Source organism: Schistocerca nitens, chromosome 11, assembly GCF_023898315.1.
Source record: "Schistocerca nitens isolate TAMUIC-IGC-003100 chromosome 11, iqSchNite1.1, whole genome shotgun sequence".
NCBI lineage: Eukaryota > Metazoa > Arthropoda > Insecta > Orthoptera > Acrididae > Schistocerca > Schistocerca nitens.
In genome coordinates, this window is record NC_064624.1 from 188,180,975 (window position 1) to 188,197,001 (window position 16,027).

The following is a 16,027-nucleotide window of genomic DNA, read 5'->3' on the forward strand; positions in this document are numbered from 1 at the left end:
TTCCATACAGAGGACCCACCACAAAGATGCACCACAGAACACTGGCAGTAACACATTTATCATCATGAAAAATCAGTAATGTGCAATGAGATAAATCTATATTTATCTCATTGCATGTTACTGAAATTTGAAATAATCTGCATGCAGTTAAGTATCAAATGTGAGGAAAAAGTAATTTTTAAGTGTGAGGTGGAAGAATAACCATTTGAGTTCCAACCTCCACCCATCATAGCAGATTAATGCTTAAGAAATAGTCTGGCAAATAATGTATACAAATTCCTCTATCACACCACAGTGACAGGATTTTATATATACCTGGGAACTACATAATTGGAAATGCATGCATTGAGTGTGGGAAAAAGATGTGGAGGACAATTATGTCAATGAAGAACAACATGATATGAGGTTGTGCAAACAGACAACATGAGCCACACCCTTTCATCAGGAACTGTCCCTCCATTTCCTTGAAGAGATTTAGGTAATTCACAGAAAATGAAGATCTAAATTTCCAGAGGACAATCTGAACTCATTCATCTCAAAATCATGTCCTGTGACAGTGCCACAGCTGTGAGAACAAAAATTCCTGTGAAAATCTACAAAACATGTTATCCCAAAATTAGCCTGTGTAATTGCTTAGAAAACCCACACAACAGGGAAATGTTTTTTGTGTTAGCAATAGACATGCCCAAAATAATCAATTCTCTAAATACAGATATTGGATCCTGAGCACTAGACTACTAAAGCATCACAGATCACTACTGTTAAAAACAAGTTTTGAAAGAAAAGAATATACTTCTGCCTAACAAACCTGTTAAAGTTATTAGAAACTATATAATAGCCAAACCACCCAACTATGGGGAATGTTGTGGAATACAGTGAGGACCTGCATCTGTTTAACAACATAACACAGTTACATGGCAGCAGGCATCTGTATAATAGATTCAAATGAAGCCAAATCTACTAGTTTCCCATTGCAAACCAAAACTGAACATATAAGAACCATCAAGACACAGCTTATGTAAGAAGTGTTCCATTAATCTATAAGCAAGTCCATATCTTGGAAAAAATGAAATGAAAAAACGAAATCCCAGAACTTTTGAACAAAAATGTTGGAAAATGGACCCAAGGCATCTCTACAAATGCTTGTTGACAATGTTGTACACAGAAGCGAAAGAGAAGACAGGAACAAAAAGACATAATTACAATGCATTTCACATTTTCGACTACAGCATGGATGCCAAAATGACAGATATATAATTGAGTAAGGTGGCGACAGGAGGGAGAAGGTAAAACCAAACTTAATCTACACAGAGTAGACCGCTAGACCTGAAGGGGCAGCCATCAGATTAAATAAAACACCTGGATGTTGCACAACAACCTCTGGCAATGGAAGTGTTACTTTATGGAACAATGGCTTCTCAAGGAAATAGAGAAATGCACATGTCATTTCCATTTGTAAAAAGAGGCGCAGGAAACATGTTTGGAGCTAGAGACCTAAACATCAGATAATTTTTTCTCCGATATGATGATTTTGGAAAGGAAACAGTTCCTCTGCAAGAATAAAAATGGATCCTACAGTCATTGATTAAGTAACATTGATTGCTCTGTTCACTCACAGTGCTGCTGCAATGCAGTCAGCCAATACAATTTTGAATACCAGATGATTTCAGCTAATCAGGAATGCTCACGAAGTGATCTAATTTATGGTTAACATTAGAAAATCTTCTATGTAACACATGTAAAAATTTATTTGGGCCACATTGATGAGATAAACTTGGATTTCTTGCGTTTTATGGGCTGTCACTTTAACCATTATGGACACATCACTGTGACAATAAGAACTTGACTGAAAAGGGGATCTTACAGATCATCCTCCTCAATTTCCTTCAGATTCATAGTATATGGAGTTTAGTGCTGGACCATCACTTTCCTAAACCAGCACTATGCCATTATCAAACAACTAAAAAAATTGACTTTTAAAATCAGAAGATTTCCGAGTGCTGTCAACTACAAAATATTTCCTACTTATTAACACAGTTGCTGGTAATTGAGAGTATAGCATAAAAGTGCAGTAGTGTAAAAGTTGCTCGTTCAAATCTCCTAATACGAACTTCTTCTACTTTTAAAAAAATTCAATGTCTACTAACAAATTGCAAATTTAACAAACACTGAATTGTAATGGTTTAGTAAAAATTAGATCTTTTTACATTAGGTCTACATGACATTTTAAAACAAAGATTTTGATACATTTGTGGGAAATTACTTTATTTCCTATCCGATTATTTCAATTTCTGTACCAAAATTTAATTTTTCAACAATACTTGCATTTTTATGTAATTTTTAATTAAATTAACTTTTTCATAAATTTTGATTCAGCATGAATAAAAATTGCCATTCGTTTTTCATATGGAATTTAAATAAAACTAAAAGAACTGGTTGCTATTAGTGTGATCTGAACCACCAACTTTATGATTATTATAGAATTACCTATGCACTCTGCTACAGACAACTACATAATAAATTTCTTATACTTGCCAGAAATCACCCAATCACAAATGCATTCCTTGTTTCTACTTTCATGGAGAACTGTGTCATACTGCTTCACCTAAGATGAAAATCTATGAGGAAACAAGTGACGTCCCTTTGGCAGGCCTGGAGGCATGCTTGGTTAGGGTAATTGTTAAAGTAACTGATCCTTAAACCAGGAGTTACGGCCTTAAATCTGAGACATAGCAACAGTTTTCATATCTTTCTTTGTATGTGTATCAATTAAGTCTCTCAGAATTGTTATTTATGTTTATACAGATAGGAAAGTAATTCTACAAATATGTATGCTACAACTATTTCTCCTGCTCAAAGACAGTAGTTTAAACAATATAGCATACAGCCACCACCTCAAACATACCATGGACATTACCGAGGTAGGGTTGCTAGCATGTCAACGATACTGAAAACAGTATGTTATGTGCAACCATAATTAAGTATTATCTGTGGAGAAATCAAGCTAACCCATGCTTCCTCAAGGGGGAGGGGGGGGGGGGGGGGAAGCCTTTCCAGTAGTTGCTGGAGCAATGGTCTGGAAGATCAACTGACCTGGCCTTGTAGCATTAACAAACTTCATTTGCCAATACTGGACATGGTTGAAAGTAAAGGTAAACTGTAGCTGTGTGTTTATGTTCTCAAGATCATGCATCTCTACTGTACAAAATTATCCTAGGATCATTCTCGAGTTAAAAAATGCCCCATTCAGATCTACAGACAGAGACTACCCAGGAGAATGTTATCAGGAAAAGCAAGACAGGCAGCCTATGTGTCAGTGTGTGGAGTATTAGATATCTTAGTATGGTAGGCATTATCACTAGGGTTAAGATAAATACTGCCTACGGAAAAATTAAAAAGACCTTTGGAGAAAAGAACCACTTGTATGATAATCAAGAGCTCAGATGGAAAACAAGTTCTAAGCCAAGAAGAGAAAGCAGAATACTGCATTATGAGTTTGACAAAGCACTAAAAGGTCTGAGTCTAAACAAGGCACAGGGAGTAGACAACATTCCATTAGAACTACCAACAGTCTTGGGAGAGCCAGCCCTGATAAAACTCTACCATCTGGTGAGCAAGATGTATGGAACAGGTGAAATATCCTCAGACTTGAAGAATATAAATTCAAATCCCAAAGAAAGCAGGTGTTGACAGATGTGAAAATAACCAAATTATCAGAATGAAATTTTCACTCTACAGCAGAGTGTGCACTGATATGAATCTTCATGGCAGATTAAAACTGTGTGCCGGACCGAGACTCGAACTCGGGACCTTCGCCTTTCGCGGGTAAGTGCTCTACCAACTGAGCTACCCAAGCACGACTCACGCCTCGTCCTCACAGCTTCACTTCTGCCAGTACCTCGTCTCCTACCTTCCAAACTTTAAGAAGCACTCTTTCAGGAGTGCTAGTTCTGCAGGTTCTCAGGAGAGCTTCTGTAAAGTTTGGAAGGTAGGAGACGAGGTACTGGCAGAAGTGAAGCTGTGAGGACGGGGCGAGAGTCGTGCTTGGGTAGCTCAGTTGATAGAGCACTTGCCCGCGAAAGACAAAGGTCCCGAGTTCGAGTCTCGGTCCAGCACACAGTTTTTAACTGCCAGGAAGTTTCAACGAAACTATCAGTTTAATACGTCATGGTACAAAATACTAACACGAATTCATTATAGACAAATGGAGAAACTGGTAGAAGCCGACCTTGGGGAAGATCAGTATGGATTCCATAGAAATGTTTGAACGCATAAGGCAATACTGACACTACAACTTACCTTTGAAGATAGATTAAGGAAAGGAAAACCTACGTTTCTGGCATTTTTAAACTGAGAGAAGGCTTTTGACAATGTTGACTGGAATACTGTCTTTCAAATTCTGAAGGTGGCAGGGGTCAAACACATGGAATGAAAGGCTATTTACAATTTGTACAGAAACCAGATGGCAGTTATAAGGGCCAAGGGGCATGAAAGGGAAGCAGTGGTTGGGAAGGAAGTGAGACGGGGTTGTAGCCTATCCCTTGATGTTATTGAACCTGTATATTGAGCAAGCAGTAAAGGAAACAAGAAAAAATTGGATTAGGAATTAAAATCCATGGAGGAGAAATAAAAACTTTATGGGTTGCCAATGACATTGTAATTCTGTCAGACACAGCAAAGAACCTGCAAGAACAGTTGAACCGAATGAACTGTGTCTTGAAAGGAGGATGTAAGAGGAACAGCGATGAATTAAATCAGTGATGCCAAGGGAATTAGATTAGGAAATGGGACACTTAAAGTAGTAGATGAGTTGTCCTATTTGGGGAGCAAAATAACTGATGATGGTCGAAGTAGAGAGGGTACAAAATGTAGACTGGCAATAACAAGGAAAGCCTTTCTGGAGAAGACAAATTCGTTAACGTCGAGCATAGATTTAGGTTTCAGGAAGTCATTTCTGAAAGTGTTTGTACAGAGTGTAGCCACATATTGAAGTGAAACATGGAGGATAAATAGTTTAGACAGGAGGAGAATAGGGGCTTTCGAAATGTGCTGTTATAGAAGAATGCTGAAGATTATATGGGTAGATCATGTAACTAATGAGGAGATTAGTAACATAAACGGGGAGAAGAGAAATTTGTGGACCAACTTGACTAGAAGAAGGGATCGGTTGGTAGGACACGTTCTGAGGCATCAAGGGACCGCAATTTAGTATAGGACGACAGCTTGGAGGGTAAAAGTCGTAGAGAGAGGCCTAGAGATAAATAAACTGTGCAGATTCAGGAGGATGCAGGTTGCAGTACGTACTTTGAGATGGCGAAGGTTGCAAAGCATAGGGTAGCATGGAGAGCTGCACCAAACCAGCCTCTGGACTGAATAAGAAGCAGATGACGACGACGACGACAGTGTAGGAAGGTTAGATAGTTTAAAAAGGAAAAATGGATAGGTTGTACTCAGTTGCAATAAGATCTCAAGCGCAGTGGCAGAAAGGACAGGATTTCTAGTCAGGTCAGTACAGGGTTTCCAACAAAAAATCAAATAGGGGTCATCTAGGGACAGGCCTAGTAATGAGTAAGAAAATAGAAACATGAGTAAGCTATTATCAACAGCAATGTCAATTAACTGCCATAGTTGAAACCGGAATGAAGAAAATACAAGGGTAGAAATTTGTATGGCAACTAGACCAGCAGAAGGGAAAAGTTTGATGAGAAAAAATTATTCAGTAGCTAAGGAACATGAAAACCAATTCTAGAAGGGAATGAAATTCAATAGTAGGAACAGGAAGAATAAGCAAAATAACAGGAAAATAACCAATGGCAGAAAGGAATGAAAGGGGGAAGCCACGTGGTACAATTTTGCACATTGCATGAATTAGTCACTGCAAACACTTGTTTCTAATATCATGAAAGTAGTTTGTGTATGTGGAATAACCTGGAGACACCAAAAGATTTCAAACAGATTATGTAAAGGCAAAAACAGGGATTTCAAAACCAGATTTTAAACTACAAAATATTTCCAGTAATAGATGTGGACTGGCTAGAGTTGTTTTTATTAACTGCAAAATAACACAGAGAAATGGTAGAAGTAGAATTTAAGCAGATGGAGTCTGGATAAATTAAAGGAACCAAAAATCACTGATGGTTTAAAAATGAGCATTAGGCAACAAGTGATAAATAGAGGAAAGGAATACAGTAGATGATGAATAGGCAGCTTTGAGATGAAACAGTGAAGGCACCAGGAAACATAGGTAAAAAGTAAGACCTAGTATGAATACCTTGGCACCTCCTGACATACTGAATTTAATTGATGAGAAGAGAAAATACAAAAATGCAGTTATTTAAGCCGGCAAAAGGGAATACAGACATTTATGAAATGATGTTGACAGGACATGGAATATGGCTAAACAAGAATGGTTGTAAGACAAAGGGGAACGAACTTGTTGTAGAAAGGGGAAAGGAAGCAGGTATAGATAAGATTGGAGATATGGTAATATGAGCAAAATTTGATACAACACTGGAAGAGTGAAGTAGTAACAAGGCCATTGCAGTTGATGACATTCCCTCAGAATTATTTAGATACTTGAGAAAGCCATCCATGTCGAAATTATTCCACTTTTGTGCAAGATATGAGAAAGCTGAGGTACAGTCATACTTCAACAAGAATGTAATAATTCAAATTCGAAGAAAGGCAGGTGCTGACAGATGTGAATATTATCAGACCACCCGATTAATATGTCATGCTTGCAAGAATGGAAAAACTTGTAGAGGGTTAACCTTACAGAAGATCACTTTTGGTACCAGAAACATTTAACACATGAGGCAATACTGATCCTATGGCTTACCTTACAAGATGAGTTAAAGAAAGACAAAATTGTGTTTACAGCTTTCGCAGATTTACTGAAATACTTTTGAGAATGTGGACTGGACTGCACTCTTTGGAATTTCGGCAGCAGCAGAATAAATAGACAGGAAGCAAACGTTTGTTTACAACTTTCACAGAAACCAGACTCAAGTTGTAAGAGTTGAAAGACATGACGGAGAAGCATTGAGTAGGAAATGAGACAGGCTTGTAGCCTACATCTGATATGTACTCTGTACGAGGAAGACATGAATGAAATCTAGACAAATTTGGAAAGGAAAACAAACTCTGTGTTTACCAATGACAACTTAATTCTATCAAACACAACAGGCAACTTGAAATTGTCAGTGAAGGGATGTGTGGGAGGTAGGCATTGGAACAGCAAAACTGGTTAGTATATTGAAAAGAGATTGTATGACAAACATCAACCAAAGCAATGGAATCTAGCTGAAATAAATCAGGTAATGTGGAGTTTAGGCTATAAAATGAGACACTAAAAGTAGTAGACAAATTTTGCTATTTGGGCAACAAAATAACTGACAATGGCTGAAGTAAGAAAGAAAAAGTGCAGAATAGCAATATCAAAGAACGTGTGCCTGTTCACATCTAATATAAATTTGTGTGTTAGGAAGTCTTTTCTGAAGGTATCTGCAGTGCAGTCTTGTATGGAAGTCAAACATAAATGATAGGCAATTCAGACAAGATGAGAATGGAAGCATTCGAAACGTACTACAGAAGGATGCTGAAGATTAGATGGGTAGTCAAAACAACAAATGAGAGAAAAACATATGGACCAATTTCACTAAAGCAAGGGACCTGTTAATAGCACACATCCTTCTAGAAATAGTCAAATTGGTACGGAGGGATATGTGAGGGTAAAAAGTGTAGAGGGAGACTGGCATGAGGACAAGAAGCAATTTCAAATGGATATAGGAGGTGATAGTCGGTCGGAGATTAAGAAGACAGTTCTAGATATATTACAAGAAAGTACCACATTTTGAAGTCTATGTCACTTTTAAAGAATAAATGACTCGTTCTTTTCAGAAAGTGACCACCTCAGTGACAGGCAGTGAGGTGCATTTCAATGGTAGTGATCTAAATGTTATATGAATGATCAGTGACAACACATTCGAAAATTTATTAGCACCTTGCACTTCAGCATTTTCCTACACTGCTATTTTCAATCATATTTTCTAGTCCTATAATGTTTGTTTACGAAATGTGCATCATATGAAAAGAACAGTAGTGTATTGAAATCACAGGGTACAACTACAATCTTTAATATTAAAATCAATAATGCCTACATCATACAACTCTAATTGAAACATGGATTCTCTGTCAGCCACTCGCACAGTTTTATTTTGAAATTTTAATTTAACATGGATGAAGCAGGGATAGAATAATAAATAAAACTTTTGAGACTATTTACTTTGTGAAAGTTTCCTTTTCTTGCTAGCCTATGCCTTGGGATGTGGACACACACACACACACACACACACACACACACACACACACACACACACACACACACACACACACACACACACACAGGCACTGTCACCAGGCACTGTGACATGACAGCATCTGCTTCTGGCATGAGCAACCGTCTGTTAGGGTGGGTGTTGAGGTAGAAGGAGGCATGAGGCAGGGAGAGATAGGGATAGCAATGTAAGGGTGGGAGGAGAGGTGGGCGAAGATACTGTGAACCCTGCGAGAGCATGCAAGGATGTGGCAGAGACAGTGTTGGGAAGCTGTACTGGGGAAGGGGAGGAGAGAAATCAAGAAAGGGAAAAGAGTAGTAAGTACACTGGTGGGATAGTGTGTATTATGTGTGTGTGTGTGGGGGGGGGGGGGGTATACTGCAGTTATAGCAGGGAAGGGGATATGGGTAGAGGACATGAACTAGCCAAGGTTAGTCCAGGGGGGTTGCATGAAATAATAGGTTGTGTTAGAAGGTAGAATCCAGATATTGCCAGCTATGGAGCAGTCTTTGAACTGAAGCACAACATGCTGGGGGCACTTTCAGCAAGTGGGTGGACCAGCTCTCTCTTGGCCACAGTGGTCACTCATGCAGATAGAGCGTGTTAGTTGTCATGGCTATGTAGAAAACAGCACAGTGGTTGCAGGCTGGTAGTTGCCAATCACATGGTTCCTTTCACAGGTAGTCCTGTAGCCCTGCCTTTGTGTTGGAGACGTCCGACAGGGCTGGAGGGATCAAGCATGTCCTGCATGTAGGGGTTAACAGAAACATCGGAGTCCACCCATCTGTTTTGACCAATGACGTCACCCATATGGCGGAAACGACCATTCACATCAACTCCCATATCGCGGCTATGACGTCATTACATAAACATGACAACCAACACCAAAATAGATCTAAAAATCATCAAAAACACATTTCTCAAAAAATATTATGAAACTAATGGGACAAGTGGGGGAAACTGGGGGTTTTTTAGTGGGGACAAACTAAAAATGAACACAAGCCACTTAACCAAACGATAAAATTAAATGATCACAACCCTCCCAAAATCAATTAAAAACATTATCAACTGGAATCGAACACTTCCCTTGACCCAGATATTTCATCAGTTCAATTGGTGACAAAATACAACTGTGGGAAAGGTGGAGAGATTATTTCTCATTTTGGGGCACAAGAGGTAGTGTAAATCCTGGCAGAGAATGTGATTCAGTTGCTCGTCCTGGGTGGTACTGATTTGCAAGGGGAGTGTTCCTTCATGGCCCAACAGTGGTTATGTGGGAGATGGTAGGTGACTGACAAGACAAGGCATGGGAGATCCCTTTCTGTAAAATGTTCGAAAGGAAATTTTAGGCTGTGCATGCCTCAGTCAGACCCTTAGCATATTCCTTCAAACCACATTGTTTCCCAGTATTCTTAGCTGGTGGAGTCTCCTTAAATTTCCTTTCACCATAACTCACTGTACCAGAAAAAAAATACACCTTGCACACCTACTAATTCTTTCATCACCACCACCACTACCAGCACCGCTAGTGGCAGCAACTGCAGTAGTACAACTACTGCCAATATTAACTTTTAGATCATAGTATTTACTCACACTGCTACTTCAGACACTCAAATCATTTTAATACTATTTGTCATTAAAACTTATCTTCAGGAAAATATGATATAAAAAGGGTACTGTATATGTGAAACTGTGGTCCAATTTAATAGAGGGCCTGATGGACCTAATCAGATCAGGTTTACTAAACAAACCAATAGGATCAGAAAGATGTCAAATGAATCTTTATCTGGTGAAGGGTTTGCGATTCTGGATGGCTAGAAATGTATCTTCTACGTGGTCTATAAATAAATTGGCATAATATGATGCCATACAAATGCCCTTTTATGTACTGCAGATTTGTTTGTAGGCCATGCCTTCAAAGGAGAAGTAATTATAGGTGAGGATGTAGTTGGTCATGGTGACCAAAAAAGGGGCTGTAGGTTTGGTGGCAGTCAGACATTGGGCAAAGTGGTGTTCAGTAACAAGAGAGTTGGGGATATAATCATAGCAGGGTACCGAGTGGTAAAGGAACAGGAACTGTGGAGATTCAGTCTAGGATATGATTGGTGTCTTTTGTGGTAGGGTAGGTTGCAACAGGCTGAAGATGTTGTCCCATAAGAACGGAGATTCCATCTTTGAGAGCACAAAAAAAAAAAAAAAAAAATAAAATAAAATAAAAAAAAAATGCACACCCGCAACCAGATTTTCTAAATTGAGCAAATGGGAACTCTTCCTGCCACATATCATTCATCCCCATAAGCCCCCTAGCCTTAACCTTCGCTCAACTCTCTCCCCCCCCCCCCCCCTCCAGACTCCCAACACTGCACCTAGCAGCCCTAACCTGTCCCCCTCCCATGTCCTTGCACAATCCCACAGGCAGCACAGCATCAGCCCCACCCCTACCCTGCTATCCCTCACCTCCCCACCCCATGCCACCTCTTTACCCCACCACTCACTTCAACAGATTTCTACTCACATTAGATGCGGTCATGCCCTAGTGCCATGCCTGTCTGTTTTGTACTTCATAAGAAAGACTGTCAAAAAACTTAAATATTTAGCAGTCAATTCATTCTACCCACCTGCAACCTAAGGTCTCCTCAATTCTATCCTGACATTTCCCTTGTTTGATTTTACTTTCTTTGTTCTTTGGAAAACATAACTGAGGCAACTGAGTTTTGCCTGTCATCATAGGACCATTTCAGATACAATCTCACATGAAAAGCTGGAACAGCAATTGCTCAGTTACACAGCTTTGAGCTAATGAAAGACAGATACATTAACAATAAAGATGTAACATGAGACAAAGGTGCAATGTAATCCTCACTTCTGTGGTTGTTCCAAAAAAATGATAAGAGAAGATTGTCCCGCCAAAGGCACGTGTGTTAAATGAAAAACTACTTGCCTTTACCAACTTAAGTTTTGAGACCAATGCAAGACCTACAATACCACTAGAAAGATGAACTTCCTGAAAATGAGCAGAACAATACAGACACCAAGTTCACATAAAGAATGGTATGTGAGACATTCATCTTTACTTTGTTATACAAGAGTGTTTTGATTTAGCTAAAAAACAACTTAATTACAGCACTTTGATGTAGAAAGAAACAAAGGATATATTTTCAAAACAAGCTCAATGCTGAGGGAATTTTCCACAAAACATTGATAGCCACACAGAGGAAACTTCAAAATCCTTCTAATTTCAGAGAAACTGAATAAAGAATTGAGATCTAACATTCACTTTAGCATGTTTTAATTTGCCAGAAGGTAACAGTGACATTCTGCTACAATTACTTATTTTATGAGCATCAAATCCGTAGGCGTATTTTTTGTGTTACAGGTGTGTCATATTGTAGCCCACGCAGTTTAATTCTGTGATTATATTAACATTTAAGTAATTTATATGATACCTAATATTTAGAGTGGTAATGGGAAGATCTACTGGTTAAACAGTATTGCAAACATTCTGTAGTTACAACTGTAACATTCCTTTAGTCTTTTAGTATCAGCATTACCACCATTTCCTTCTTAAGCTTGTAAATTCTACTACCAGCTACACTTTCATTTAATAGTATTTAAGGTACTCAAATGCTTTCAACAACAGCTCTTGGTCCACCTACCACTTCCCTACATTTAATAGATTCTGAATACCTACCGACAAAACAAAAACCGATCAAGAATATTAAGACTGCTGACAAGAACTTTGAGGGTATAAAACCAATTACATGAGCAATAGCAAAAATAATACACCAAGAGAACAAGACTGTAGGGGTCATAACTCCACCAGGCACCATGATGAGTAGACTGCCAAATATTGTATTTGCAATAAATCCACATATATCTCCCTCTTGTCTGAGTAAGCAACTGTGGTCAACTTAAAAATTGACCACAAATATAGCATCTGATCAGTTCATCCAACAGACCATACAACTGATCTACAGTATTAGCCATATAACCTGCACTCTAGCAAGTCAAGTCCTACCCACATATTACTTCATCATATCCATTAATAAGACCACTTTCTATCTAGACTTCAACAACACACCAAACAATCTTGAATTAGAAAATTAATTTGTAACAACTGATTGCTAACACCACAATAATTTAAGAACACGTGAATTTTCTAGTAGACAACAAGACCTGTAATCATTAACTGCTGACATGCCAACATCACACTCAAACAATATGCTACAGAAATTTTGAAATAAATTAAATACTAGAGAGCAGCATCATATACTACAGGACATCAATCCATTTCAAATATGTTGAACAACTTTGTCAGCTCATGTATCAAAACCAACAGCCAATACCAAATGCTTCATTTGACAAACAACAGGACATGTAATCTGCATGTTTACACACCACATAGGACATAAAAATTAATGAAACAATGGTAACAAATACATGAAGCTATTTACCAAGGAGCCTGATTCAGCATATACTTCATTCTTCTCTTTTTTCAGCCAATTAGATCCCTTGCAGTCCATGATTGCCCTCGTAAGCCACTGAAGAACAAGAAATAAGAAGCGGTCACATACATTGCATTATTATTATTCATTACGGTGCACAGGCAGTATTTTCTGGCTGCAGCAAATGAGTCATTGTATAAGAAAAATGGTAATACCGAAGCGTCCGATCCCGCCCGTATACTTTGACCCATTACGTCACAAATACGGCGGAAACGACGATAAACCAGGATTCCAACATGACGCATATAAAGTCTGTACGTATACATTATGAGGACGAAAATACATCAAAAAACAAACACACGCACTTTCCATAAAAATCCTAATGACACTAACGAGACAAGAGCGGAAAATGGGGTGTTTTTGGGTGGTTGTTGTTATTGTTGTTGTTGATGCTGTTGTGGTCTTCAGTCGTGAGACTGGTTTGATGCAGCTCTCCATGCTACCCTATCCTGTGCAAGCTGCTTCATCTCCCAGTACCTACTGCAACCTACATCCTCCTGAATCTGCTTAGTGTATTCAACTCTTGGTCTCCCTCTACGATTTTTACCCTCCACGCTGCCCACCAATGCTAAATTTGTGATCCCTTCATGCCTCAGAACATGCCCTACTAACCGGTTCCTTCTTTTTGTCAAGTTGTGCCACATACTCCTCTTCTCCCCAATTCTATTCAATACTTTATCACTGTTTATGTGGTCTACCCATCTAATCTTCAGTGTGTGTGTTGTTTTTTGGTAGGGGCAAACTAAATATAAACAAATTTAGACACCCACCCCCATACAAAACCACACAAAATGACGAAAAACCCCGACATCACAAAACTCCCCAAATACCACTAAAAATATCATCTGGAATCGGACACTTCCCTTAACCTATGTAACTCAACAGCAGCTCCCGATCCCATAAATTAGGATCAAACGTTTCCCTTGGCCTATATAGCTCAAAAACATCTCCCAATACCAATACACAGCCACACATTGGGATCGAACACTTCCCTTGACCTGCGCACTTAATTTTATCCATCATATCCATTCCTGAACAAAAACAACAACCGATTAATTTTACTAATATTACCACACGATGTACAGCGAACAACACTAAATTAACCTTCATACAAAATTGTTAACTCACTTAAACGAATTGCACTACAAACATAGACAACACTCGAACAATTCTTGATAATGAACAAAAGCAAATTGAGCCCGTTACACCACACAAACGAAAACTCTTAACATACCACCAGAGGGCACAACACGACGACATCTACAAACACGCCACACTCACAAACGAAACTCCGCGCCGTCATGACGTCACACACGACATCACCCTTACATCACGGGTCAAAGACGAGGGGTGGGATCGGACGCTTCTGTCGACTGCAGCGAATGGCTGATGAAAAGAACTGATTTACAACTTGCTGGTTATGAAGACTCTGAAGTCTCACTGTCATTAATGGAAAACAAAACTCAATTTCACAGAAAAAAAACACTCACAAAGATACAAGACTATCAGTTGCTGCTGTTACTTAGTAGCATTTGCTTGTGGTATACAATTCCATTCTGAGCACGGTAACTGACATATCTTGCTTTCTTCACATAAATTTCTAACTGTCAAGCGAAGCAACTAAGACAATGTGAATTTACCAAATATGTCTATTTACTATAGACAACAATTATTTTAAGAATGAAGAACAAAAGATTAAACTGAGTCTGGAGCTTAAACTCTTGAGGTATATCAGAATCTATTCTGCAAATTCATTAATATATGGAATAATGTAATATGTTCAGAATTATATTCTCAGCAATGTATGCAAGGGCAGAAGAGAATTATTTCTTAATCATACTGGTGCTCTTTCAATCCTTAATCTATAGACCCATATTTGCTCATGGTATTTAGAAAAGCACAACACGAAGATCGACCCCTACAGAGTTTTTTTTGTCAGTTTAATATGTATTTTTAACAACTGTTTCCTTATACAGTCATCTGTTATCAACCCAGTTCAAAGCAACACTTGACTCTTTACCCAGGCACTATAAAAACAGACACTGCACCTAATAAATTCCTCTAACAAGATTTAGTGAAATTACTTTCTGATGTAAGAGTATCCATGACAATCTTCTGTGGAGTTGTGGTGTGCCGGATTTTGGCAGTGGCAATTACACATACCCATTAGGCCTTACACAATCAATTACATTTCCCATATCCTTCCAGAAAGGTCATGCACTACTCTTTCACAAAGCTAGTTTCCAACATGTACATTACTACAATAAGAAAATAACACTATTTGCTAAACTATGGAGCAAATAGGCACATTGAAACGCCACGGAAAACGCAACACAATCAATTCCCTGTACAGCATTCTCTTTCATTCCATCATAATCAATCCCTGAAATTCTGTCTTAACGTGGGCAAATGAATCGGATGTATCGACAATACAACTGTTCGCGCTACAACCTGGACGAGCTACGCACTGGATTACAATGAACTATTACCGTTCCTAGTCATCCCTTCACTAATATTCTTACCGAACATCGCATGCACAACGCAAGTCAATATAACAATATTAATGTAGCGGGTGCGCGAATTTCATTAAGCGCCATTTTTCTGTCAATCACGAAGTATTTCACACTGACCTTCACTTTTCTCTAACTACCATACCGTTTACAGAAACGTTTCCGGTAATTTCAGACAACATGTCAAAATTTCAGCCGGTTCTTTTGATAAATCACGCGAGACATTTAGCAATTTTATCGGACAGGACGTAAACAGCAAGCACATGACGTACATACACATCGATGTGGTATTTCTCGTAACTGACGGGCAGAATAGGTACGTAATATGCACTTATGTATGTTTAAACACTAATCACCTCCTGTTAGAAATGCGGAAACACAGGCTCACTGAAAATAACAAGTGCTTGGTTCTGATAACATAACCCTTATTTCGTGTCTAGTGCAGCAGGGGATACCACCCGTCGGCTTTGAACAATGACGTCATTCCGTAGTCATAGATAGTAATGTGTTAACTTCGAGGCATAGATAATAAAGCAGTTCTGTGTTCTAATAAGCGCTATCATTAAAATAATTGAATGTGAATCTAAAAGCGATCGCTTGATATTAGATACAGATGCTTCAGTAACTGATAAGAGTTTTTTGGCTTTTTTTAAAAAAAATCTCACGAGATAGAATA

At 38.6% G+C, this 16,027-nt stretch overlaps 1 protein-coding gene across 1 annotated transcript in view; it reads right to left on the reverse strand.

Moving 5' to 3' along the window:
- The window catches only part of LOC126212987 (zinc finger protein 492-like), a 78,410-nt gene extending 62,719 nt beyond the window's left edge, over nucleotides 1-15,691 (reverse strand). Inside the window, exons 1-2 of the mRNA XM_049940528.1 lie at nucleotides 15,628-15,691; nucleotides 12,791-12,877 (exon numbers count right to left, since the gene is read on the reverse strand). Coding sequence (XP_049796485.1) covers nucleotides 12,791-12,859 — 69 coding nt within the window. The 5' untranslated portion in view covers nucleotides 12,860-12,877; nucleotides 15,628-15,691. The remainder of the gene's footprint in view (nucleotides 1-12,790; nucleotides 12,878-15,627) is intronic.
- Nucleotides 15,692-16,027: the final 336 nt, after the last annotated feature.